At 43.6% G+C, this 27,993-nt stretch overlaps 1 protein-coding gene and 1 long non-coding RNA gene across 19 annotated transcripts in view; one reads left to right on the top strand and one right to left on the bottom strand.

Annotated features, from left to right (window-relative positions):
• The first annotated feature begins 9,994 nt into the window (after window positions 1-9,994).
• On the top strand, window positions 9,995-21,006 carry LOC135403110 (uncharacterized). Its single transcript, XR_010425310.1, has 2 exons — window positions 9,995-10,732; window positions 20,874-21,006. It is a non-coding gene; the product is annotated as an uncharacterized LOC135403110 (long non-coding RNA).
• SVIL (supervillin) overlaps window positions 17,811-27,993 on the bottom strand; it is a 138,819-nt gene continuing 128,636 nt past the window's right edge. For all 18 annotated transcript variants that reach the window (XM_064636586.1, XM_064636602.1, XM_064636523.1 and 15 more), the window contains 8 exons: window positions 27,376-27,481; window positions 26,369-26,576; window positions 25,445-25,578; window positions 24,611-24,766; window positions 24,065-24,208; window positions 19,879-20,000; window positions 18,897-19,052; window positions 17,811-18,771 (listed from right to left, as the gene is read on the bottom strand). In XM_064636586.1, coding sequence (XP_064492656.1) covers window positions 18,685-18,771; window positions 18,897-19,052; window positions 19,879-20,000; window positions 24,065-24,208; window positions 24,611-24,766; window positions 25,445-25,578; window positions 26,369-26,576; window positions 27,376-27,481 — 1,113 coding nt within the window. In that variant the 3' untranslated portion in view covers window positions 17,811-18,684. The remainder of the gene's footprint in view (window positions 18,772-18,896; window positions 19,053-19,878; window positions 20,001-24,064; window positions 24,209-24,610; window positions 24,767-25,444; window positions 25,579-26,368; window positions 26,577-27,375; window positions 27,482-27,993) is intronic.

Genomic DNA, 27,993 nt, shown 5'->3' with positions numbered 1-27,993 from the left:
GTGTACACAAAGCTATTAAAAAAAGATGAGACACTTTAAAATACTGAAAAAGGCCTGCTTAAATTGTAAGAAATACTGAACTTCTGCCAGGGATTTTGGTATTTGAGCAAAAATTCAAATCCCATTACAAGATTTGTTACATTATTGAGCAATTAGAAGTATCCTAAGTTAAATAAAGAAAAAAACCAAACTCGTCTGATAGTGAGTTGTCAAGCAAAAATAAAACAGAATATGCCAATGTATGAACAGTGAAGCAGAGTTCCTGCAGGAGGGAAAAGTCCACAACCAGACTGATGGCCGTGGTGCATTTCTCTCTTGTAGAAATATGACAATGTAGAGAAAAGAGAGGATAGGGGAGCTCACTTGTGGTGTGCATAAGAATTGGCTGAGCAGCAAAGCCCTTATTTTCTCTGGATAATTTTTTCCTAAGTGAGCAAATGCCTGCTATAGAAATGTCAAACATTTTCCAAGCAAGGTTCCAGGTAGAGAGTGTTGACTTGCATATCTGAGAAATCACTTAAACTTCAAACTTCATGAACAGATGTCAGTGTTTTGAAGTTCTTTGACATTATTAAAGATGCAGGTGGCACATTGGCACTACTGACTTAGCTCTGGACAGCAATGGGCATTGCCTGGGAGGCACAACATCTCATCACTCTTCCCAAAACTCTGGTCATGCTCGATGAGGAAAGCCAGGCTAAGATGAACTATAAATTGCAAAATATGTATTTTTAGTAAAAATTATGTGTGAAGTCCAATTTTAAAAAAAATTATAATAACATTGATGTTACTGGTGTGTATGCCATTTTTCATGCGTAACAGGAAACACACCAGATCTTTCATGTCAGCTTGGGCCAAATCTAGTAGACTGTGAAACTCTAGTAAAGAAAAGGATTTAGAAATTTCAGTTTTGTCTCCAATCTCCTGTTTACTTGCTGCTCCCAGATTTCCCCAGGTGCCTTCTCATTTCATCAGCTTCCAGCTGCCAGGACCTTGACATCTAATATGTTTTTAGAGTGCATTCATTCCAAATGACCAGTCCTCAATAACCAAAACATGCCTGGTCAAGATTGCCTTGCCCAGTCTTGTCTATATGCCTGGCCCAATCCTGCAATGTGCCCAGCATTCTCAGCTCCCCCCTCACTGGCACTCAGCTGCAGGTGTCTCTTTGAATCACAGCATGGTTTGGGTTGAAAGGACCTTTGAAGATCAGCTAGTCCCACCCTCCTGCCATGGGCAAGGACATCTTTCACTAGATCATGTTGCTCAAAGGCTCACGAACCCGACCTTGAACACTTCCAGGGATGGCACATCTATAACTTCTCTAGGCAGCCTGTTCCAGTGTCTCATCACCCTCATCATCAAAAGTTTCACCCTTATGTCCAGTCTATGTCTATGTTTTAAAACTGTTGCCCCTTGTTCAGTCACTACAGGCCTCTATTCTCCGCTGGCAGCAGCTTTGCTTTTGGCTGCCCCTCCATAACGCTAGGAGAGGGAGCACAGCAGAACATAATGCCCAAAGAAGCATTAATTCCCTTCCCATGGGCCTCCAGAACACCTACCAACGAGGCTGGCCTCCTGCTCCCCTGAGCAGTGATGCTCTGACTAGAGCAGGGCTGGGGGAGGAGCTCTTTAAAATTCCTACACCTGTGCTTTGGATGTCAGTGCTAGTCCATACATTTAAAACAACTCCTAGTGTCTCTAAAACCAGACTTGATGGAGTGATGGCTTTTTTGGCTTTTTTTTTTTTTGTTGGCTTTCTTGTTTTTTTTTAAAGTGTGAGCCCTTTATGTCCCAGGTACAAATCTTTGCAGGGCAGCAGAGGCTGCAGTGGGACCATGCCTATTTACAGTCAATGTCAGGTGAGATACCTGCTTGCCTCCTGCTGCCTCTATAGGATACTGCCTGTGCAGGACACTGCCACTTGGTCCTTGAGTGAGGATGGCCCAAACAGGAGAAATGCGTGTGTATGTGCTTGGCCAGCTTTGCACCAGGCGGCAGCTAAAGGGCTGGCACTGAGGCATTTTCCTTAATTTTTTTGTGTCTGGTCCTCGGGCCAATGGAACTGGAAGGGATTGCTAGAGGAAGAATGCCAGGAGAAGGCTCTGGAAAGCACAGTCTGGTCCCATAGGTTTAATCTGAACCTTCTCAAGTCGTGTGAATTTGGTAGGTTGAGTTTCCAAGTTCATCGGGCTGAGATACTGAGGAATCAAAGAGAGAAATCTCCTTTTCACTTGGTTCCAGGTGAAGCAAGATAACTTGTTCTGGCAGCCTTTCAGTGTCCCAGAAATCTGCAATGATGTATGCTGAAGTGTGTGCCCCTACCCTCCAAGGCAGAGTTCAATATCTGTAATAAACTGGTATAGCCCAAATCATGCCCAGAACAAGAAGATTCTTTTCAAAAGAAGAAGTGAGTTCTCACCATTGCCTTCAGCAGTTGCAGTTCAGCCAGCTGATTTAATAAAGGACTTCAATGTATGTTCTGCTTCCAAAAAAACCAGATTTCTCTTTACTATTCAAAAGGCAACAATCAACATATGAAGAAAAAAAGTTTGCAAATATGATTGTTTCCTTCAAACTGTGTGTTATGCTGCTTTCCTGCTCAGCTGGCACTGTTTTTAAAAATATATGTGAGTATTTAACATGCTAATTAAATGGCTTATGCCACACTGCCTCCTTTTAGCACTTCGTTTAGAATTCTTCAAGGAGTTGGTGCCCGTGTCTGCAGCGCAGCAGCACTGCTGCCCATGTGGACCCTGTCGCCACCAGGTCCCTAACAAATATCTGGTGCAGCAGAAATGAGAACCAAAGTAGAAACTTTAACACTTTGCTTTTCTTTGGGGAAAACAGAGTGTAAAAACAATTCCTCTGCGGTATCCTTGAAAAGTAGTTCATGTACGGGACACTTAAAAATGCTGAACAGCTCTTTCATATGTGATAAAATATTATGATGATTTATGACATGAGAAACCTTTAGATTATATTTAATGAGCTTCCATTATATTGGTTTATTAGAGGAGAGACAGTCCTCATTAAAATAATTTCTAGAATTAAACTAGAAACATTATTGGACATATTTGGGGATATAAAAGTCTCATCCATGGGCAAGGCATGTATTTGCCAAATGTGAAAGTACAAGGATCCTTTTAAATGTGAGGACGGTGACAGATAATAATAGTACAGTTTTCCAAGCCGTAATTTTAGCTCTGATCAAAGCTTTATTTCAGGTTGCACATTATTTCTGTGAGCAGTCTTGTTTTTCCCATTAAAAAATATATTGGGGTTTGGAAGCAAGTATGTGAAGAACAACTGAGTTTGCAGTAGTTGCTAACTCAAGTCTGCAATCTGAAAACAAGGGAAAGAAGGGTTTTGTCCCATAGAAGCTGAGTGACAGCTTTGTGCTTGGCTTTCAGATCACTTTGGGCTTCTCTTAGAATGATTTATTTTCCACTTTACTGTGTGTTTATTAAATGGTTTGTGTGATGCATTATAAAACCTGGAAACACAGCAGCAAAATCCGTTTTCCTCATGCTCTGCCGATCTCCAGTGACATGAAAGCCTTGGCACAGCCCGTCAGCGGAGCACGGGTGAGTGTCAGACACACGTTTCTTTCCCAAGTCCCACAGAAAGGGAAAACTTGTTGAAATGTTTGCGTGCTTGTGTTGGACCGGACAGCCTGACAACTCTGCTTAATGACATGAGAGGAATTTAACAGAATTTAAAGCTACTCTGATCACTAGTCTCATCATAAAGAAGTTTGGGGGCTTTTTCTACTTCCCAGCTCCCACTGACTTCATTGTCCATTGATGTCAATAGGAATGAGCATCCTGGGTGTGCAGTGCTGAGTCTGACATTTTAATGAGACACAGTACAGAGTATGAGCAGCACTGAATACCTCAGCCTCTTTAGATTACACAGATTTAGGGGAGTGAGAGAGGAAGAGAGAGACAGAGGGGGAAAAAAAAGCCCTTTTCTGCCTAGCTTTACACTGACTGAAGTGATGAGAGCAATTGGCAGGTGATAGGATTGCATCCAAGACCTGTTTTTTTCCTTTAAAATGCCTGTACAAGCCAGAGTCTGCAAAGGGTCAGAATAAACATGAGGTAAAAAATTGTGCCTTACTTTTACTGTGAAGAGAAATTAGTGGTGGAACAGGAGCGCCCCTTCCCTAGTTTGATTGTTGCTGCAATCCCAGGAATTAATTACAACTTGGCCACTGGATACCTGGTCAACAAATGCTCCCATGACAACAATATGTTGTATGGAAAATTTATTTCTAGATTTGTTTAACTGTCTCGAAATGTCTTTTCCTAACAAAAGTACTTGCTTAATGCAAATCACAGAGTGTCTGGCCATTGGCTTTATTTGGAAAGTAAATAAATATAGTGGAAGTTTGTACAATATCTGTTACACAGATGCATTTCAGTACAGCTCAGGGCATGTGAAACTGAGCACCTGAGTTGTCTTTGTGGCCACAGGACCACACATGATACCCAAAGGGTAACCTAGGGCATCCAAGACAGGTGTTGAAAGGCAGGATACGTGACTTCACATTCTGTATCAATTCAAATGGGAGGTGAAGGGATGCTCCCTTGTGCTCCTCTCGTAAGTCCCCTCATTGTTTCTAAGATTAATAAGTTTTCCCTGAAATGTTTTTTTTTCTTTTTATTTTTACTTTTTCTGTTCACTGTGCTGTCCAGAGGGGCCTGCAGCACCGAAACATCTTACATCTGACAGCAGAGTCCAAGGTGTGCTTAGAGCCATGTAGACTGGACTTGTCAATAGAGTGGTATCTGTATCTCCTGCTTCTATAAAATGGCCTGGCTATACTGGGAAAAGCCTCATTATAAGGATCTCTTTCCCTCCAAGGATGAAAAGGGGTCCAACCAGACCTTTCTCTCTGCAGGAACAAGACTGCAAACTCAATTTTTATGCCACTGACCACAGTATGGAAATTTGTTTTGGAAATGTGCAAAGCCTATTCACCTAATTTCCCAGAGGGCAATCAACTGCCATGGGATAGGAGGAACATTTTGTCACTTATCACCCGGACTTAGTTTGAAGTTAACTTCCAGGAAGAAGGCAGTGTGAGATGAAGTCACCTCACCACTGCTGGCATGCTGCCAGTGACACAGGTGATAGCTGGCTGCAGCCAACTATCCGTTTTTATGTCCTCTGGACCATCCTCAACAAAACCTACATAGAGCAGAATGTCGCACCTCCTTCATTGCACAAGCAGGGAAAATTCCAGGCTATGATAAGCAACGTTCTTCACCGCTGTGGAAAAAGAGTCTTGTTGCCTAATTTTGTTCTCAGGTTGATTCTGGTGAAGATTTTAAGCAAGGCAATGAGTATAAGTTTTTCTTTTCCATGGAACAGCAAGTCTCACAGCAAAAGACCTGAAGGTAAAGGACCTACCTTATCTACTTCTCCTTTGCTGGACTGCTCCAATAGCACGTGGCCTTGTTTTCTTCTCCTACCTGGAGCAGTTTAACGATTGGACTTCCACCCCTAGTTTGGGAAACTCTACCACCTTCTGTTACTTTGTACCTGTGTCTTCGCATAAAACATATTTTTACTGCCCATGCATTTATCCCGTTACATGTACTCTTATCCCACATGAGCCACCCTTGGTGTTTATAGCCTTCAAATACTTACAGAGGGTTATCATATCCTCCTCCTTTAGTCATCATTTGGAAAAGTTGTTTATGCTGAATTCTTTCAGGCTTTCCTCATCCAGCTGTTCCCTCCCACCTTTCATCTGTGGTGGTGCTCTCTGAAAGCCTCCAGCCTGTCTACATCACCCCTGGGCTGAGGTGCACAGGAATGATTGCAACAGCCCTGCTGCAGCCCCAGCACACCCCACTCTGCGATGTGGTACCTCAGTGGACAGCCCCAAATCACATGGGCTTGTCCTGGCCCACCATGCAGCAGTGGCTGCTAACTGATGTGCCTGCTTTCCAGGTTTCTCTGTCCTATTAACCAGTAGTTTCTCAGACTATTCCCCCCAAATGTATTAACTTTGGTTTTCTCAAGCGCAGTCTAATTTCGTTGTTTCCTGCTCACATTTTCAACCTCGCAGCTTCCCCCATATTATTGCTACATCCTCCCTCATTTGCTTTTGACTGCTTGGGCCAAATTACAGAGAAAGCAGATATGAACCAGGATGTGTAGCCAGGCTTTCTGCCTGCCATTTTGCAAAGAAATCACTCGGGCCACAGGATTCCACCTCTCACAAGTAGTAGTGACAAACTGTGAGTTAGCAAATGGTTTTTGTTTTTCCAGCCTACCTGATTATATGGGCAAGATCAGTAGCAGTCCCCAGCTGACCCACGTGGTCACAGGACCATCTCCTAAGGTGACTTGCAAAGTTCCCTTGGGTTCTCAGGGAAGATAATCAGGTATTACGTCCAAGCAGGTATTTGAGGTTAGACACAAAAATGGACGTGTTCTTTCAGATGCCAAATGCTTATAGTTTCCATCAGGGATTTTGGCCACTGTGCTACCCTTAAGAATGGAGCTCTGGGCATGATCTGATCTAGAGTGGAAAGGTTCATCACCTTTGAATTTCACCTTTGAAATTGCTTTTGGGTAGGTGAATGAATTTTAGCAATGTGGGAATTGTTACATGTGTGTGTGCGTGTGTGTGCATGTGTATTTTAGTTTTGGAGGCAAAGAATAGGCAGAGGAATATTAATACTCCCTGAGAGCACAGGGATGGAAGGAGTGATGACAAGGGTCAGTGGAAGTCTGTGGCCTTACTTGGGAGTGGGGTGGCCTGCGCTTTAGGCAGCAAGGTGTTGCATATTTTCCCTCTCCAGAAATAGCCTGAATCATCACACACCTACATAAGCTGCTTTCCAGGATGTGACTTGCTTTCCTGAATCCAACCATTTAATCAAACCAGGCTTTATTTCTGTTTCAGTTCTTTATGTTAAGTTACTCGTGGTTCATGAACACTTTCAGCAGCTGTTCGTGGCCTTTCATCATTGCACTTTTCAGTTCCTCAGGGCTTTTTCCTGCTCAATGACTGAGGCATCATGTCTGCTGATGTGAGTGTTCCTAACTTCACTGATCCAGCTTTTTGAAAAAAGGCTCTTTAGCAGGAAACGGCTTAGGTTTCACTAGACTGCACACAATTCCACAAACCGTATTTACTAAGTCAGACTCAATCCATGCAGCATTCGTGGTACCCAGCTGCCTGATACCCGGGCAAGCAGGGCCAGCTCCATGGAGTGGCCCATGTTATGTGACCTCCAGAACCTCAATACCCAGCACTGAAGTGCCTGGTAGATGACACAGTAGTCGTTTGCCCAACTTCCCCCTCTGCTCTCCCCCTGCCCCTGCAGACTGACATCAGATGATCAGGGAGATGATCTGGAAGGTAAGGACTCTGTAGCCCCTCAGGCCAGACATCAACCCCAAGTCTCTCCACATTTCCAATTACAGTGTTATGGGGCAAATACAAGCTTGTGCTGCCTCTGCCAGCCTAATCGCAGCCAGGTGTGGTGTGTCTTGTGCAGAGACCCCTGTGCCTTGGGGTCCCTCAGAGAGGGGAGGAGGACCCTGAGCTCCTGCACAGCTCTAGGCAGGAATCTGAGGAGTCCCAATACAATGGTAAGGGTTCAGGGCAGACATGCTGTGCAGAGCCCTGGGTTACAGAGAAAACTTAAATGCTTCTAGATTCCAATGGTGAAATTCCTCTCTCCTCACTGGATAGTGCAGCCATACACCCCGGGCTACTTTACAGTCAGTGGGGTGAGGGAAAAACCTTTTGGATACAATCCACTTGATGATATGCCTGCCTCCTTTTGAATGAGGTGACTTTCATCATGGAATCCAGCAGCTGAAACAAGTAGAGCTCTGCTGACTATAGATCTGAGTCGTGGTGATTGCTTCCCCAAACCTCACCTTAGCCCCTGTGTGGAGCCATGAAGTAGATTCAGGTGCAAGATGCTCTGCAATCTGATGGCTGAATATGGATAAAAGGAAGAGTGGGCAGGCAGGGCACTGCAGTGGTCACAGTGACAAAGCCATTTATAGCTGCTTCCATGCCTTCCCTTATTTTGTCCGTTCCTGGCCATCTCCTCTTGAGATGGAGGCAGGAGAAAAGGCTGAGGATCTATGAGGGCTTCAGTTTTAGTAAGTGCTACAGAAAGTGAGAAAGGGGGATTTTGAATGACGTAGCTCCTGGCTTTCAAATTGCCTGTGCTTACCCAGCACCAGAATCCGGGAAAACAGCCCAGAGGCATCCCAGTTGGTGGGCTGGGAACCAGTGCAGGTACCCTGATGTCAGTGCAATGCTGTGCCCAAGCTAACAAATCCAGAGCTTATTAGCTCAGGTGCAGTGGCTGAAAGAACTGCCAGGTGAACACATCAGTACTGCTGTCAGACCCACTGCTACGTTTGTGGGACACCAGGCTGCACCTCGTGTTGTTACCAACTCTCTGTGTATGGGCAGCCCTGGGCTGCTGCCTGGTTTGGGGTGTACAGGGCTCATAACCAGTACTTTGCTTCAGGGAAAATATGCTAGACCCACCTCCCTCCCCTTTCTACATATAAAGTAATAAACCCCACGAAAAAGTCATAGCAAGCGAGAGAAGAAAATCCAAGCTGGTTTTGGTCATCCATTTGGATCTATGCTTTGGAAGTGAGCAAACTGCCCACAATACTCCATGACTCCATCACCCTCACTCTGTTAGTTCCCATGACTTGGAAAAATGTCCTTCACTTCTCACTTGATGTTAGAGACTGTCTGTCTCCTCCTGGGCATTCAAATGTGTCTTACAAGTTGAAATTGTGTGGTACCAAAATGCTTTCAAAAGACACGATGTATGAAGGTGACAACACACACTGTCACTGTGTAAAGGGGCAAGAAGACTGCTGTTGGTTAGTCCATTCAGCCTGTCCAAACAGTGTTCCTGTTGCAAGGTAAAAAACACGTCAGTATTCAGCACATAAAGTGATTTAAAAAATTAGTTGTGGAGGAGGGTTGAAGGGGTGGAAGAGGTGGTTTCTCTGCAAACTGCCGAACTGTGACCTGGCTGAATATTTCAGCAGCAGAATAAAGTCCCTCTCCAGCTCTTCTGCCCCCAAGCACACAAATAAGGGTATATGTATTCAGCCCAAGCACTTCTTTAAACCCAAGCTCCAAACAGGAGCAGGTGCTTCTCTCTTTTCATCATCTGAGCACGGCTGATGTCTCCTGCCAATTTCAAAGGCAAGTGAACACAATGGTAGTGGGGATGAAGCAGCTGGGGGGGCGGCAGGGAGGGGGCACGAAGAGGGCCCTGCTTGGCAAGGTGAGCAGTGCCCGCCGACTTGGCGAGTGGCCCTGCCAGCTCTTTGTGTGGCTCTGGGAAGAAAGGGGGGAAGGAAGAGGCGACAGCAAGCAAGCGAATTCAAAGTGAAGCGGCTGGCGCCAGCGAGCCGCGGCTGATTCGTGCCAGCTGCGAGCCACTTCTCTAGTCAACGTGCCAATTACTTTGGTGGAGTAGGGAAGAAAGAGCCACTAGACGTGTGTGTGCTGATGGGGCTGGAGGAGGGCGGTGTAGATCTACCTTACCCATACCCACTGACGCGCAGCCATCACAAACTCCCTGGCACTTGGCATTTGACATGTGCTCCGTGCACAACTGCAGCCAGGCTGGCCCAAACTACTGGGTCCTAAGGGAGAGGGAAAAGGTGGCCCCACACTTATTCCGGAGCAGGGAATGTGAAAAACCCCCGTGTCTGCCAGGAAGTCATTCCCAGAGCTGCCACGTGAAACAGGACCTCAGCACTCAGGCTTGCTTAGACAGGCTACCAGATACTCAGCTGTCAGTGAAAATGTTCAGCCTCAAAACTGCCCCTGCTGAAGTGCCAGCATCAGCAGGGAGTCAGTCTTCTCCCTCTCCTCTGTGCCCTGGGCTATGGTCCCCAAGGGACCACTTCAGTTCTCATGGCCAAAGTAGTTTTTCCCTTTCCATGTGCTTCTGGATGGAGGATTGTGGTTCATTCCAACCACAGCTCCTGTTCCCAGGCTGGGATCACCGCTGCCTGCACAGGGAGAGGGGTCAGGACAGGCCTGAAACCCCGGTGGGATGTCGGGGGGGAAATGCGGCTGCTAAAGGCAGCCTCGCCAAAAGGTGAGGGGGCTTGTGCAGCGGGGCGGCCCTTCATGGTGGAGCGCCAGGGGCACACGGTGGCCAGTGCCGGGCTGTGGGACTCCTCTGCAACCCCGCCGGACTGGGGTGAGCCAGGCACGGAGCCCAGTGCCCGCAGCCATGAGCTGGGATGGGAGGAGTATCCTTTGGAAAGGCAGTGGCAGCCCGCAGCACCGGTAACACCTTCCGGGCACTCTCTCACCGCCTTGTGAGGAGATGCACAACAAACCGATCCGAGCCCGTGGGGCGGACGGAGCCGGCTTCCCCCGGGCAGGCGGAGCGAGGCCTGCCCGGCCCCGCCTCGGGCCGCGCTCCGCGGGCGGCGGCGCGGCGGCCCCTGCCGGCCGAGGGGCGCCATGGCCCGTCCGCACAGTACGGCCGCGGGAGGGAAGGATGGATGGAGCGGGCGCCGAGGTGGGGCTGAGGAGCTGCCGAGAGGCCCCGGAGGCTCCCCTGGCCGGCGGCCATAGGCAGCCCGGCCTGAGGCGCCGGGCAGCGGCAGCGAACTCGGCACAGACAAAAGGACTTGGAGGCGCTGCGAGGGCCCGGCTGGGCAGCCGCGCTCCCGCCCCCCCCCCGGCCCGCAGGTGCGTGCTCCTGTAGCCGTGACTTTTCCCCATTTAATCCCTCTGTGCCGACGTTTTTCCAGTGGTTTTTCCTCGTCTCTTCCCTCTCAAGAAGGCTCAATCACCACCCCATCTACCCAGGACCGTTTTCTTATTAGCACACATCCTCAGTCAGCTTTTCCTGGGCTCTGTCTGCCTGCCCATGCGCGGCTCAGCCCTCTTCTTTGGAAGACGCTACTTTAAGGGTTTTCTAACTCGATGAGTTTGGCTAAAATAGGGAAGGTTTGGTATAGGGTTAGGGTTAGATCCCTCCGGTGACAGAGCGAGGAGGCTGCACATGCGTGTGCTTCCAGAAGCTCCACTTCCACACTCGGTTGTGTCTGATAAGGACCATCTCATTCTAGAGATAAAACTAAAACCTCTAAGCAAATATATGGCTACCAGGCTCTCACAGCCCGCTGCCTGTTCTGGTTCATCAGAAATTAGGCAAAAGTGGTAAGATACTCAAATACAAAAACACATACTCTTCTAGCACATGGTTTTATGGTGTATGAACATCAACAAATGAGGTGTGTTGGGGCAGGTGGTATCTTATTTGTCCAACCAATATGGGCTTCTCATAAACCTCACCTTATGGAGTCTCTACACGTATTTTAAGTGCAAACTGTGGATCTGCTACTGTGGTGTCTGTCCAAACTGGTACCAAGACCAGTGGTGATTCCAGAGGATCTCGTTTTCACAGGTCATTCCTGAGGGACTCCAACTTGTCCATCTGTTGCTCAGATGCAGGGCTCTCAAAATTCATTCATGTTGATGCTCTCTGTAATTTTGGTCAGTCCTTCTATGCTTCATATTAGTTCCAGCCCTCAGTGCTGCATCTGTTACTGCAGAGTCTGTCTTGCAAGGCTGCTCATCCAGCAGTCATGTGTTGGCAGAATGCATGACTCTATCTAAAACAAAAAGCATTGCAAAAATTAAGTCTGTTTTGCTGGGAATTTTGATACTAAGTAAGCCAGAGGCTTCTGGAGAAAGTTAAAACCTCAGACTGTTTCTAGTAGTTTTCCTTTTGTGAAATGTTCAGCCTTTCTTAGTATTTGTTCCACTGGTATGGTGTGGTATGGTGCAGCATGGTTCTGCTTCTGGTTTGCAGCCAAATTCTGAAAATCTTTTTTGAAATAGAAAATCATATTTCCCAGGTCACTGACAAACCACTTGAAAAGAACTGGGGGTGGGGTGGGGAGTGTGGTGTGTAAGGGAATACACCCTCTACAACTGTGCAGCAAGGCACCATCAATCATATTCCTCAAATACAGAAGTTAGAATTGTTTAAAAAAACACGCACGTATTTAAGTTGTAAGACTTCAGTGAAATGAGGGTAGCAGTCAGAGCTGGGAAACAAAAAAGCATTAGAACCAGCAGAGATTTTACTCGGAAACTACTTGCATAAATGACCAAAGTTCAAAAACAACTTTAGAAGTGAAATGATAAAATATTGCCTGGACCCCTGTAGATAAACCAAGCCAAATCAATTACTTTTCTGTCTATAAATCGTGAGCACTTTATAAACTATTGAGTGAACTAACAGAGGCACTAATAATAAAGTGTTACCACTTCAACAGCGTTATTATATACAGCATCCAATTTTGGGACCTAGGAAGCAGATGCCTTTCTTCACAGCCAGTCACCACAACCAAGAGTAGCAATCATATTGAGGCTATGATATGTTTACTGGCTGCATAAAGAAAATTAAAAGCCACACATGCAAACAGTTACCAGTTTATACAGCACATTTCTGAATTAAAGGAATTAAATGTCAGTGTTCTGTTACCAAGCACAAGTACCAAGCACAAGTGTTACCAAGCAATTGGCACTGAAAAATGAATGTAGGGGTTAGCACAGGGGTTAGCCTGGAACACACAGAGGGGAATAGGGGAGTGTAAAATTGAAGCTGAACAGGTATCAGCTAGTAGAATAGCAAATGGTGACACTACAGGTTGTTTTTTCCTGCCTTCCCTTGCTCTTTCAGCAGTGCATGTGAGCTAGGATTTTCCTCTAGTTCAGTAACTTGGTGACTACTTCTATGGGCAGGTCCCTTCAGAGGAGTCAGCAGAAGTTTGGGGTGGTTTAGGTAACATTTTTAGCAGTCCCTCAAGGCCCCTTTCAGCTTCGTTGGATTGGTAGAGACAAACATGTAGAAACGCACGACTGCAAGGGTTTGCGAGTGCAGGGCCGGGACTGTGTGTGTGCAGACAGGTGTAGCAGAGCCAGGGACCCCAGGTTCACCATCAGTAGCTTTTACTGTGAATCTCTGCAACTGAATAGATAAAGGAAGGCTTTCTTCACATACTCCAGTTCCTTACTGCAATGAGAGAGCAGAAAATGAAACTGTTTCTTTTACATAAATATATCTTTTAGCAACAGAATGTAAGAATTTTGCCCAGAGTCTGGTCTTGCTGTGAGAATATATTCTGTGCTAGTTCAAGGGCTACACTTAGCAGGAGTGATTTACAAAGCTTTATAAAAGTGGTACTCTGTTGCCAAGAGCACAACTGTCAGTGGATCAGGACTGTATGTGGACCTTGTCATGGGGCTGCCCTTATATAACTATGGCTGTAGAAATAGAATAGGCCCATCTCTGCTCCTTGGGTTGTACATCCTTGGGGAGAGCACAAGATTTGACATGAAAATGTGAAGATGCAGTCCCTGCTGCAGATCTCATGGCCTGCTGCCTTGGCTCCTGGGCACATTGCACCGATTCCCTAAAGAATAAAGGGCAGGGAGAATTCAAAGGCAAAGTAGCCCAGCTTCAGGAAAGACGATGGTGCGTACAGCATATGGCACTCCTTCTTTTTCACCATTCCTCTGAAATATGCTACACTTCAGGAGAAGCACAATCACAGATGATGATTTACTTAGCTTCATCTCCAGAGCATGCAGCGTTACAGGCTGGTTGGGGTTGCTCCTTCAGTGGCTCTCCAGTTTTTGGAATAGTTTCCACATGACTGGCTCCCAGCCCACACTGCTCTTGGTAACCTCAGAGCACAGAGAAACATGGAAGAGGCCTGTTCTCCCCATGAGAGAGGGCTGCCAGCTGCATGGCTGGTGAAATGCTCCCATATGGCTGTGTATTCCCCACATCTACTGCTGAGTCTCACAAACCGGAAAATCCCACGTGAAATATTCTTGATACAGACCAGATCTTGGGGCTGCCAAACAGAGAGTTTAAGACCACCTGCGAGTCACAGAGCAAGTGACTGCTTTGCAGCCAGCATCTTTGTTAAACAGAGACACTGTTTTTGAAGAGGATAAGTTAACACCCTTCGGACAGGTACCACATTTGTCAGCAGCCCATTCTCTCACAGGTAGGGCTGCAGCTGACCAGCATGGTCCTTGGGATTGCCCTCCTGCCTGCTGGCAGGAGAGCTGCTGCTTCATCCTTTTCGTTCTGGGATTGGTCATACTTACCACTCGTGTATTTGGACCGTGTCTCTGTCTGTAGAGAGGTTTTGCACTTGTTCATCTCCAAATTCAGAAGTCAGAGCCCAGAAAAATACTGCAAGCAAGATACCAGTACAGCACACATGCTAAGGCTTAACATGAAGGGAAAAATATCATTATTTTAGATGGCTTTTTTTTGGTATTATTATTATAGGACTGGGATAGTTGTTTAGACAGAGGAAAGCTAACACTGCAACCACACTACCTCACAGTCACAGATTTCAACAAAACTTACCCACAGAGCCAGCATGAGTGAGGAAACTGCACTGACTCTTCAGGCTGTTCTTTGGGCTGTTTTAGCTACTCTCTCACCTGAATAGCAGCAGGTATTACTGTTAGCTGTGAGTTACTCACAATTATCTGTTCTTCCAGTTGCTCCTCTTACTCTATGATCAAATTGCATGAAAACAACACAGAATCAGCATTAATCCTACAGGGCATATAAATATGAGAGCAGAGGAGGGAGAACAAACCTGGCCTTTCAAGCACTGCACTCCAAACTCCTTCATCACCACTGGAGATCAATTCACAAATCCAACCTCAGGAGGAAGGTTAAAAGTGTTCTTTCAGTGGCAGCATGTCATGCTTGTATGATTAACCCCATGATTCTCCCTGTGAGAAGCAAAGGGGACCATGTGTCCCCAGAGCCAGTAGAGCCTGGCTGAGCACGATCCTCACCTGGTGCCCAAAAGGGAATTCCCTGCAGCATCAGCTGTTGGCTGCCAGCATCATACTGGGAGAGTGCATCAGGTCAACTGGGGCCTCAGTGGAAAGCAGGCACTTTGGAGCATATCAATACTTAAGCTATTTCTCCTCATCTACTACTCAATTTAAAATGGAAACAAAGACTGGGAGTTAGTAGCAGAGACTGGTCAAATTGTTCTTGCTGCCACTGCAGTCAAGCAGGGTTAATGCTCTACGCCAGTGGGCCGTGAAACACTTGGACTCACTGCACCAACCTGCCACTGCCCTATCCGTGAAATCACCACAGGCTTTGAGAGAAGCTCAGAATCAGCTTTCACCAGTTGTGCATGTGGGTCCACAACTCCTCCTCAGCCAAGTACGTGTTTGGGAGACAGGTGGGATGGTGATAGACAGAAACAAGCTCTCCCAACCAATTAAAGATTAGGTTTTTTTCCTTTTACCCACCTCCCAGTTTCCCTCCTCTTCTGGCTGAAGCATACAGGCAGCAGATTTTTCAGACATAATGTTTTAATTGCTGTTTTGGGGCATACTGATGTATCCATGTTTCCAGCCCATTTCACTGCTAAAAAAATCCTTATTTGTGCTGGAATGATTGTGCAGTCAAAGAACTGCATTTTTAAGGGTAAGGATGGGGCAGTTCAAAACTATAGGAGATAAAAATCATGGCTCAAGGCCTGGAAGCTGTGGGGTCGATAGAACTGCCTTTTTCATGCACAGACTCCCTACACCAGAAACTTTGCCTTCAAGTTCACCCTAGACATAGTGTTCTTAGGGGTCTATTTGAAACAAGGAGATAACACCAGGTAACCCATGCAAGCAAAAAAACTAACCCACTCCCCCTAACCAGACAAGATCTGTTTCAGCTCCATTTCCCATGCAGGGGTAAAAACACAGTTCAAGAAGATTCTAATGGCCTTTCCTGTGGTGAATGGTAACAGAACCTAAGGGAATGGCCTGAAGCTGTGCCAGGGGAGGTTTAGGTTGGATATCCGGAAAAGGTTTTTCACCCAGAGGGTGGTTGGGCACTGGAACAGGCTCCCCAGAGAAGTGGTCACAGCACCAAGCCTGACAGAGTTCAAGAAGCGTTTGGACAATGCTCTCAGGCACACGGTGTGACTCTTGGGGATAGTCCTGTGCAGGGCCAGGAGTTGGACACCATGATCCTTGTGGGTCCCTTCTAACTCGGCATATTCTGTGATTCTAATTTCCAACCATAAATGGCATCCTCATAGTGGAGTGGAAAGGTAGCAGGAAATTAGTTCTGTCTGAGTCCTTACACTGACTTGCTTTCTGTTGCCAGCTTCACATTTCAGAAAAGCATTTTGATAAGTAACAAGTATATTATGGATAATAAAATATTTTCTGCAAAACCTTGAAGCTTCCCTGGGCAAAGTTATGAGCAAAGCACCTGAGTAGAAAGTTGGGTTTTGTGTAGTGGTTCCTGGAACTGGGACATTAGATACCAAATTGTGTAAAATTTACAGGAACTGACAACAGTGAATTGTTTCACTGCCTGTGGGTCCCATGCTGGCTCATCTTGCCTTTTAGCTGAGATTCTAAAGGCTTTAAAGGTGGGTGAATGTTGCCCTTCAGCAGCACTTGAAGGACTGATGGTGTTTTCAAAACACAAAAGCAAATGATACTACCCTGCCAGAGGGAAAAACAAGGTCAATCATGCTATGCAAATCAGCTGTTGTCTGTTGAGTAGAAAAATCAAAACAGAGAAACCTGCTACCCCCATGGAACAGACTGAACATGAATAATCAAAACCTAATTCCTGCTTGATTTTATCACCAGAGAAGGTGAAAGAGGAAAATATATGGGTGCAAAAATACTTAGACGAATACAGCAGTGACTTTGGAAACCTCTCAGTGCTTGAAAAATAAACTTGTCACTATAAAGACCTGCATTTTCAAACTAATAGTGTATCCCATGCAGAAGGCAGATGAGGACCTCTGAGGAACTGGCATCTAAACACCTTTTTGCTGGAGGCTGTGTAAGAAGCATCTGAATACTGTTGCTGTGATTTTCTTGGGTTATTTCATTTCAGTTCTTGACAGAAACCACGTACGTGAAAGGAAATATTCCAGTGCTGAAAATTCACCTGTAATAGGTCAGGTTAATTGTACTTGTGTATTTCTAAGTTTTTTATTTCTAAGTTTTTAATTAATTTCCTTATAAGGCTTGCTTACAACTTATTAACCCATCTGTCAAAGCAAGATTAACTGTGGAGCAATACTTTCTGCAGATCTTGAGGAAATCCGGACCTCACTCATTCAAAGGTCTTACTTCAATTCCTTGGGCCTAGGAGAATGATAAGAGCAGCAACAGCACCTCTGCAGGCCAGGAGCAGCTCTGAACAGCTATGGGGCAGAAGGAAACTTATGCTGGCAAGAATGAAAATGTGAAACCCACTAATCTACCAGAGGGGAACCACACAACTTGTTATAGAAATTTCAAATGCCTAAAAAACCATTTCAAACAATAGCAAATATTTACCTGATGATTCTATTCAATGTCGTAATTAGCTGAATGAAAATGATTTTGACTTCAGTGCTTATTGAAAGAATGGACACAATGTTCATTTTCAGCTCAAGTTTTACTCCCAATTGCACAAAGGTTGAAAAGATTTTTTCAAAGTTTGAAAATCAGCATAACAATTTTGGTTTCATATATAAAACAGGGAAACCCAAAAGATACAGGAATTGTGTGACTGTTCCAACATTCAGCATTAAAGTGTTGCCCAACATAATTTTATCTCATACCTTGATTATTTTCTACATTATCTGCTTCTCAAATTATAACTCTGTACAATACCTGCAGACATCTAAAGTTAAAATATTTTGAGAAAATACCACGTTATGGAAGGTTCCAATTACTTAGCAGTACAAGATAATGACAAGCCAGAGCATCGCTAGGAGTTTATTCAGAAGCTTTTACTTTCAGTTCTTATATCACAAAAGACATTTTTAATGTTTACAACAAGTATTAGAAACTGAGATGTTTTTATTTCTACTATTATAAAAGTAACATGGGAGACTGTTCTAAGCCATCTTCAAAATGCAGACCAATCTTTTTTTTTTTGTATATAAACTGTACACAAAAAACAAGGCACTATACATTTTTGGATAATAAAGTATAAAGGTTGATTCGCATAGTTTCTCAAGAAATCCATGCTATAAATACAAACGCTTTGTTCGGTTTAGCACCTGAAGCAGCACTGAGAACAATTCTTAAACTATTGCAAAGAGAAACTTTTCAGAATGCGTAGGAGATACATATTGGTGGTATAGCTAATTCAGTACAAGCAACTGCCATCCAGCTACTTTTCTGTAGTTTTGACATGAAAGTCTCGAAAGTGAATATATATTGCATTGTTAAATACATACTTGTTCTATGTGTTTATATAAATATAAATTCTTTGTAATCCACAAACTAACAAAATAACACTTTACAAAGAGAACTTCTTTAAAAACAAAAATGGCAAGTATTGTATATAGCCAAAGGACACCTGAAGCAGTAGTTCAAGAAACTACTGTTTAAGTGCATAGGAGAGCCGAGCTTAAACATGTTGCCTTTAAAAGTCAAAATTGAATTCCATTTTCAAAGAGTTCTCTTGGCCTTTTATAATATTACACACCTCCAGATAGGTAGTCACTATTAACTTCAGATTATTTCTATTTGTTCTGTAAATATAGGGTACAATTCTTCTAAAGGACACAGAAAGTGAGAACGAACATCCCTTTAGTGCTCACTCCCATAAACACAGCTTAGAAAAGTCCTTTTGCCTTCTTCAGGTTAACCTGCTTCCAAGATGGCAGTGCATTGTACTCCTCTCTTGTCATCTCTAATGCAACCTGCATTTAAAACAAGAGGATATGCCATTAGCAAAACCACTTTTAAGTAGCATAACCGGCAAATGGCTTTACTGCATGGTTAGACACAGATGCAGAGAGTAACAATGCACCTATTCTCTTCTTACCTCAAAGTCCTCATCTGAAAGATAAATTTCAAGCTTCAGTGGATCAACTCCCTCAGGCAGAGGCCTAGCTAAAAGATCTGCTAATGGGTACACGGTTTTACACAGCTTGGCTAGCACATCCTCTACAAGTATTATCTGATTAGAAACGTCCGCATCCTGGAAGAGAAAAGGAAAATGGAGAACAGGATCACAATGCTGAAACCACCAACCGTGCTCATGGAATTCTGCAGGTAGCATGGGATAACCTGCTCTGCCTGGGCCATAAAGCACAGAGCTGTACATCCAGGTGTGCACAGAGGCCAAAAGCCCTGCCCCACAACAATTTCACAGCTAAAACCACGTCTGCACTTAGCAGAAGGATGTCCTGTACTCAGTTTGAGGCTGAAATCTGTGTTTAGTCATGAAGCCAGTGTTTTGCACTAAAGATGGCTGCAGAAGACTTACAAAACAGAAAATGTCATTTGCCTTGAGATGCCTCTTGACTGGAAGCTTTTAAAGCAGCCACACGTAATTTGGCTGTGACTCTACATCCCAGGTGAGGAAGTCAGTACTGGAGCCTTTGGAGCCAGCTGCTCCTCTGCAGGGTGTTTTGCTCCCCTGCACTTTAAATCTAGTGGACAGACCAGAACTGCATGTTGTTGCATGATTGAAACAGCTGTTCTGCTAAACTCTAGCACATCTCTTTCTAAGAGATGATTCAGGTAACACTTTCTTCCTGCTTTTAACAAAAAGAGAATATGAAAAGTTACATGAAAAAGCAACAAGGAATGCCTCTGATATTCACGCTCCCAGTCAGACTTCAGCTATGTCGTTGGTTTTTTTCCTGCGCAGACTCCTGAACTGTGCTTTCTAAGTTCATTCTCTGGATCTGGGGGCTTGACAGCACAAACAAGCTGTCATAAACAGCACAAACAAATGTTACTGACAACACAAGACACAGTTACTAGCAATAGGAAACAGCCAGTGCAATGAAAAGATTTACCATTTCTGTGATCTCCGCGATGTCTTCCCTGTGTTCCCAACTTGGGAACATATTAGTGAATGTCAGAGGCTCTAGGCCAGCATGAATTAGATAGGATTTTGGGGGCTTCTTTACATTTTTTCCTAAAAAGAGTCAAAATCCAAAAAAAAAAGAAAAAAAAAAGATAAATGAGAAATTACAAATGGTACCATATTTTGCAATGCAACCCACTATCCAAAGCTACCTCCTTAGAATGTTTAATTCTTTCCTGAAAAGCTGAAGTAATTTAAGGCAGTAAGAATAAATTTCAACAGGGTTTTTTTTCTTGAAAATTAGCATGGGACCTTCTAACATGTTCTTCAGTATTCTTAGACCTGCATTTTACTGTATTTGACCACAAAGATCAAAACATGTATGCTGAAAATCTCCAAAAGCTACTCCTAACCCAGTGCCTTTCTTGTCTTACAAAAACAGAGTTTGAATAGAGTAAGCAGAGTGTAATGGTCTGAAATCAGCCAAATTCAGGTAAATGAAACCTTCTGGCATGCTCAGCAGAAGTGTCCTGCCAGCAGCCGACAAAGCTTAAGCTTGGAGAATGTTTAAACTGTTCTTGGGATACTGAAGTATAACACAATAATTTTGTTATTATGAATTCAAAGGAATTGGATCTGAAAGTTAACTATCCAGCAATAGCTGGATAGTATTTACTGATGATTTTCCAAGACAGTCCTGCTTCTTTAAAACATGTATTTGTGCACACAGAGCAGGACGTGGACATAACCCTGCCCAGCAGTGATGTATCTGATTAAGTGGTTAAAGTCATTGTGCCACGTCCTAGTGAACAAAGGGAATGATTTCATTCCCCAGGGATTCGAAAGCCCTGATAAACTCCAAGTATTATTGAAAAGAGGTGGACAGGCAGCCAGGGACTGAGAGAAACTATAATTCAAAAAATATATTGTACCTTCATCTTACTCAGATTCAAACAACTCAGACTAAACAAATCTTTTTTCCAGATGGGCAATGGAAAAGCTGAAGATGGTGCAAAGCTCACAGGTGAAAGTAACAGAGTAACATGACATGACCTTGCTTCTGAGAGCTGTAGCTTCTGTAAGAACTGCTTATTAAAAAATTCTGTTATTCCCTACATTCAGTCTCAGAGCATCTTTAATGCCCTAAGACTTCCTCCATTGCAGAAGGCCCTGGTTTTTACTGTAGTCCCTACCTGCACTTGGTGCCTGTGGGCTGTCGGGCAGGAGGGTCTAAAAGAACACAGCTCCTCCCCATTGCTAAGGAGCACCCCAGGGAACTCATGCAACACCTTTGCTGAATGCAAACAGAGGGTCTGGCTGGACATGGGAGTTCCTTTAGGTTTGCAAAATCTGAATGCTACAGGTTTGGCCTTACCTCAGATGTTGAGAGAATATGTTCATATGAAACTGCATATTAGAGGTAAAAGCTCTGTGGAGCAGTCTAACAAATGTATTAGAATGTGAATTAGAATTTAGACAGCCTTCTCTTTCACATATTTTCCTTGTGGTTTATTTGTTCTTTCTACCATGAACTATTAAAAAAATACTTAAAAATCTGTGCATTTAAAAAACATGTGAATCTGTTCTAGTTGTGCTGCTCTCAGTAATTCAGCCAAGAATAAAAAGAGAGTGGTGTTTGCAATGTTCTGGTATAGGTAAGATGAATTTATATATAAGTGGAGAAATATTTTCATTCCATGAATTCTGTCCTCAGCACAAGCTGATCTCCTCAGTAAGTATCACTGAAGGGCAAACCAGATTCTTCCCTCTTCTGGCAATCTGGAGCTTGACTCTGCAGACTGCTGATTTAGCAAATAAAACTACAGAAAAAATTTCAAGATATTTTGACAAGTTAAAGGAGATTTATGCACAAGGGAAACTGCTACATATATTCAAGGGATATCCAGAGCTGCTAATCAGTCTCTTTCATGCCATCATGTAGTCAAACACTGCAAGCCAGGAAAAGAAAAAGGGGAGGGGCAGGAAAAGGGGGACATAGATGAGGAAAGAAATGGAGAGAAAAAATAAGAGAAAAGCATTTTAATGCTTCTGATCACTCAACTACATTCTGGTAGTCAAAATAATTACAGCAGCCTTAATAACTCCTGAAATGAAATTTCTACACCTTGATAAGTAAGACCACATAAGAACTAGACAGCCCTGACAGCTTGATGCAGTGAAATTTTGAAGTGCTTGACAAAATTCCAGATCATGAAAGCAACAGACCGCCAGAACAGCATAGTTTGAATGGAAAAAAACTGCTACAGAAGTGTGCATCATCTTTAGCATAGAAATAGTATGAGCAGAATTGGTCTTTTAACAGTAACAAACTTGTTCTGTATCTATCCTACCACACAGCCTGAAACTCTTGAGAAATACATGTCAAAGAAATTAAAAACCACAAGTGCTGCAAAGTGAGCACCCAGCAAAATAACTTGTCCTATGATACACGAGTTAAACTTCAGACCCCTGAGGAATCACTGAAGAACTTCCCCCTGTGCATAAAACTCGAATGCAGCAAATTCAAACTAGTGCAGAAGGCATTAATCCCTTTTCCCATCATCAAACTCAAAGTTCAAGAAATCTGGAAAAGTATCCAAACCTCAGCATGTGCATCTGATTCAGTCTCTGGCTGGGACCAGAAAACATGACTTTCATTACCAGAAGATTATAGCACTGCATCAGGGAGTGCATGAGACTGGGATCTTACCTTCATCTCTCCCTAGCCTGCTGAGCAGCTCTGGGCACTTCATTGCATGGGACTCTGTTCCTCTGTGCTGACCTTCACTGCTGTGAAGCACACTGTATGACATGGCTTCAAAGAAATGAATCTTTGACTTGCAAAAACTGGGGGTGGTGCTGAACAAGCAACTGGCCTCTTCTTTAGGAATTCTGCAGTCAAAGCCAAAGACTCTTCCAATAACTGCCCTGTCTTTAGCCCCCCATTCCTAAACAAATGCTGCTGTTTTGCAGGGCAGTGCCAGAGACACCTGATGAACCACATTGAGCCATAATGCAGTCCAGTAAAGGTCACATTTCAATGTCTGGAGTACAGGTTTTCAGCTGTCTCCTGCCAGGTGTTACCGACTCCACTCAGTGACACAAGACAACTGAAACACAACACTTGTTGTTACTCCTATTTGACCTAAACATTGCAAAGCAAAGACTGGCTTATCGGCATAAGGATGGAATCCAACCAGGATATCACTTTCCCTCTTCAAATATACAAATGTCCATGAGAGACAATGCATTACCATCCACTGTGTCACAAGTTACGAAGTTTATTTGCTACAGAAGAAATCAGTGGCATCATGAGGTCTCAAGGTCTATAAGCAATCAGGATTTCCTTGCAAGAGGACACAGTTTGCACCAATTAAGCCCCAGCGACTTGTTCACAGTAGGAAACTGCTCTGAATTAACAGAACACGGCTGTTATTTATGCCCTCTCTCCTGCATGGTAACTTCGCACCTTTCTTTATTCATCTTCTGTCAGAAGATGCAAGGACTGTTCTCAGCCTCACATAATAGTAGATGAAGTGAGAAGGCAGCATTATGGTGTCTCAAAGAACCTCTACTAGTGCAGAAAATAATCTCTAGGCACTGTACTCTTACATGATATCAAATGCAGCTTGAATCACTGCACACTGAGTGGCAACAACTATCTTGCAGAAATGAGGACAGAGCTGAGGCTCTGTCCTCCACAATTTCCAATAGCCACCAGTTTCCATGTGAGACTTGCTCTTGATTTTCAAAGTCTTTCCACCTCCCCCACTAAATCAACACCCAGTAACATCAGCCAACAGTATCTTCATTCAGTCTTTTTGATACACAGAAGCTTATGAAATTTAAGAGGAGCTATACAGAAAGCATTCGGGTTTACGAGGGTGTGTTCTCAGTATTCACTTTTAGAGATCTGATGTCTGAGCTATTCTCCTCCACTAGGGGCACAGAAAAAAAATAAAACCTTTCCTCTGAGAATTAAGTCAGCAAAGTATCTTGGCAATTTGGGAACAATGCTATTACTAGGCAAATTCTTTGCTAAGAAAGAGTGGAGAATGTATCTTCAAATAAGCTGATGTTTATTGATAAAATAGGGGGAGCACCTTTCAGCTCAAGACAGCAAGGCATGGAAAGGTATGACACTCTCAAAGCAGTCAGGCACAGCAATCTGTTACCTTTGCAGTACTGGAGCACTGTCTCCATGGCGCATTTCCTGTCTGTAGCCCACCTGATTCGAGCTGATCCAGTGATTTTGTTTTCCACAGGCCACCAGCCTTGCCACAGGTACACTTCATGGTGATTGTCAACAAGGAACAGTGCTAAGCAGTCAGAAAATAACAAACCCATCGTCAGTCACTTATTAGTTCTTATAATCCCCTAAACAACCCCAGTCTCACATGCTTGTCAGCATGACAACGGGATCCTTTCACAGTTTACCAATCCCTTTTGTTAATCATCCAGCTAAACCTCAGATGGACTCTTGCTTATCTGACATAAACAATGTATTTCTATAGCAAGCTTTTAGGATACATATACATTCGATTAGTTCTCAGCATCTTTGTAAGGGAAAAATTAGTTATTTCTTAATGCTGTATAAGCATCACGTGCACACATTTTCCTGCAATAAATCAAGTTAAAAGTGCTTACAGCTACTGAAGCACTGTCTGCTGCAGGATACAGTTATCTGTTTTCCTGTTACATAAGTATTTTAAAGCATATACCTGGTTGTGGGGCAGTGTAAAGATCCTCTTGCAAGAATGGCATAGAATTGATGACAGCAGGGTCTCTTGAAGGGTAAACATACTCAGTGGCTGAGAATTCTCCTGATGAACTACTGAGGCTGAACAGTCGGGGGGTGAAATTAAACTTTCCAGGATCTTAAAAGAACAGAATTTAAGAAGATTTGTAACAGAAAATGTCAGAGATGATTGTGAAAAATAAAAACATAATTTACAGTCACTTTTAAAGTGACTGTAAATTCTCTGGTTTTTGAAAAATCAGGAAAGACAACCAGATGTCTTGGCGGACTAGCAACAGCTGTGAAGAAGTTGAGCTGAACGGCTGGCTGCCATCAGTTTGAATCTGATCCTGGCTAGTTACTATCAGCCATTTCATAACTGGCTGTTTTGCAGCTTAATTGAAGCAAGCTCACTCAGAGTTTGAGTGAGCTAACAAATTTTCCACTTGGTAAATCAACTCCCCAGCTACCTTTGTTGGCAGTTTCAATGCAAAGACTGGATGGGAATGTGTGCAGAAGTACCTCCTAAATCCCTTCAGAAGAGAAGCAAAGTGTACTGGTAATGGTGTTAACTCTTGCTCTGAGCTGCCTGAATACAGATGGCAGCAGAAGGGGGAAGAACAAAATGAAACACTTGGTTTTCCAACACTTTCATTCTAGAAAAGTATGACTTAACTCAGTAGATTTTTGGAAGCATCTCTCTGAAGGGATCATCTCAACTATCAAGAAGTTCTTTGAAGAACTTTACATTAAATCTTACAATACCATAGACCAGTAAAGTAAAATGTGAGTGCCAAATCCAGGAAGGCAGATCTACCTTGCAACATGCAATCATAGGCCTTTCGATCTCTCCTTCCTAACGCGTCCCAGAATCCCAAGGGCTCTGACCCTTCATCACATTCATGAATTGTCACCTTGCTGCTGCTGTGCAGCCCTGCCTCCAGCGGGCATCTACAAAACACAAAGAGAGAGAGAGTGAACCCAGTGTTCCTGCCCCAAACACAGCTAACACAAACCTGTTGGCCATTTGCATTATTAGAACCCCAAAGTACCCTCTAGGCTTGTTGTACACTTCATGTCAACACAAGCACTTTGAAAAATTATCAAAAAACAAGACAGGGAATTTCAACAACCATTCTCATACCATTTCTGATCCCATTCCCAGAGTGGAGGAGATGCTTACATGAGCTCTCGAGTAGGGATTTTCACTGCCTGCTTTTGTAACTGCTGATGTCCTCCTTGCATGCTTTCCCAAAATAATTTCCTCATCCTTATTCACAAGAGTAGACTCTAATCCTCTTATCAACTGTAATTTAATTTGGTATTCAGATATTGAGCCCTCCAAATAGAAAGTGTCTGGGTTTTTTTGCAACTGTAATTAGTACAGTAGGAAGAATGTGGATGTCCCATTCCTGAAAGTTTTCAAGGTGCTTTGAGCAACCTGGTCTAATGGAAGGTGTCTCTCCTGGCAAGGGGGTTGGAACTAGGTGATCTTGAAGGTCCCTTCCAATTCAAACCATTCTATGAGTCTATTAATAAAAGCATTCGACCTTCAGTGAAAGTGATTACAGAACATTTTCTCCCCTCTACCAAACCAGCTTGTCCTCCTCACCAAGCATGCACATGTTGCATTTGTACTCAGAAGACAGATTTATTTATTTCAAATTTTCTTTGAGTCAGACTATTTTAAGTAAATTGATAGCCTATATAACCATCTCCAAAATATAGGTCAGACACTCACTGTTCTTTTATTTTATTGGCTGCTGTTCTTCCTACATCCTTGGTGTGAGATTGAGCTTTGCAGCCATGCCACAGGTAGATAAGAGCTTTATTTATATTGAGGACAATCATGGATGTCCGGGAGCGCAGGCTGCTGCAGTGACATGCTACTTCAAGTAAGTTTCCTTCATTGGGAACTTCTCCTCGCACGCAATATAGCCTCCAGTCACCTGGAGCAGACAGGAACAGTGCAGCAGTATTACACAGTCACATGGCATTGAAAATTCAAACCCTCTCCTCTGGAACAGCTGTTCTCACACTGGATGAATTTTACCTACTGCATTACCTACATGGTCACAGAACAAACTAGCTAAGCACCAGGTTTGGCTAACACTACTTGAGAAACCCCAGTACGGAAAAGATGCCTTCTGAAACCTTGCTACAAGAGTACAAGTAATGAGAGCTGAAGAGCTTAACAGAGCAATACAGTCAAGTTCTGCTGTTTCATAAGGGGGGAAAAGGAAGACAAATACAGTATTCCTATCAGCTCCTCTTCCCCTCTGCACCTTAGGCACAGAAGGTCACATTCAGGTGCAAACTGGAACATGTCCAAGCTACACTTGCATTGAAATTCTCCTACCTCAACTATAGCATTCAAGGAATATGTTACAAAAAGGAGTGATTGGGTAACAAAAGCTTAGAGCTTTCCTTGGAGCAGAAGAACTGCTCATAAAAACACCTTTTTTTTTTTCCCCAGACTATGTAAAAAAGAATACATTTTAAAGCAAACAGGTACTTAGCTTAATTAGAAACCAATTAGAACAATTTATATGTGCACCAATACAATCTTTCTATGCTCAAAGAAGAAACAGACTACCTTGAAACAAAGCATTGCAAAGCTGTTTTAAGAGTTTCATGGCATTAATTTCCTCTTTCTACAGGGTACGGTAGTTGAGACTGAATTCAAAGCCCTCCACAATATCTAAAAAAGGATTTTGGGGCAGAAGCTCTTAACTAACAATAATTTACTTTGTGCATTTTCTTCTTCCTCTTCCCTTCTTCCAGCATGCACAATCATCCCTCCTTGGAAGCACTGCAGGAAGCATGGGGGTTCTTTCCCTTGAAGCACTTGTACCTGGAAATTGAAAGCACCACTTTTCATTAGAAAAATGAAGCAAGTATACAGACTCAGAAAAACTAGACTCTGTGGATTATTAAAAATTATATAGTTATGGCCATCCATGAAGATGGCTTTCCTTTTGCTTTAAAACTGCTGACTATTGTTTAAATTACCATATATCAGCATGCAATGGGTTTCATATGTGACCTGCATATTAAAAGAAACTTCCAGCTAGAATCCAACAATCAAGAGTTTCAGAGGATAAGGAATACCAAATAAACTTTGATTTAGACTGGTTTAAACTCCAACCATTATTTGAACTCTTTACAGAACTGGTCCACCTTCACTGATGTTCTTTGAAACCATTATGGAGGTAACTGAGGAACTGAAATGGGTTCAAAATTTGCTGTAAAACTGGTTCCTGTGACAACGTGCATGTTATCTGCTCACTAAATGTTGTATTTTGAGTATCAAACTGACATGGCAAATTGCTCAATCAGCTTTGTTGCAGAGACTCGCTCTTGAAC

Source organism: Pseudopipra pipra, chromosome 1 (genome assembly GCF_036250125.1).
Source record: "Pseudopipra pipra isolate bDixPip1 chromosome 1, bDixPip1.hap1, whole genome shotgun sequence".
NCBI lineage: Eukaryota > Metazoa > Chordata > Aves > Passeriformes > Pipridae > Pseudopipra > Pseudopipra pipra.
Note: the sequence above shows the minus strand (reverse complement) of the source record. Positions and strands in the feature narration are given on the sequence as shown.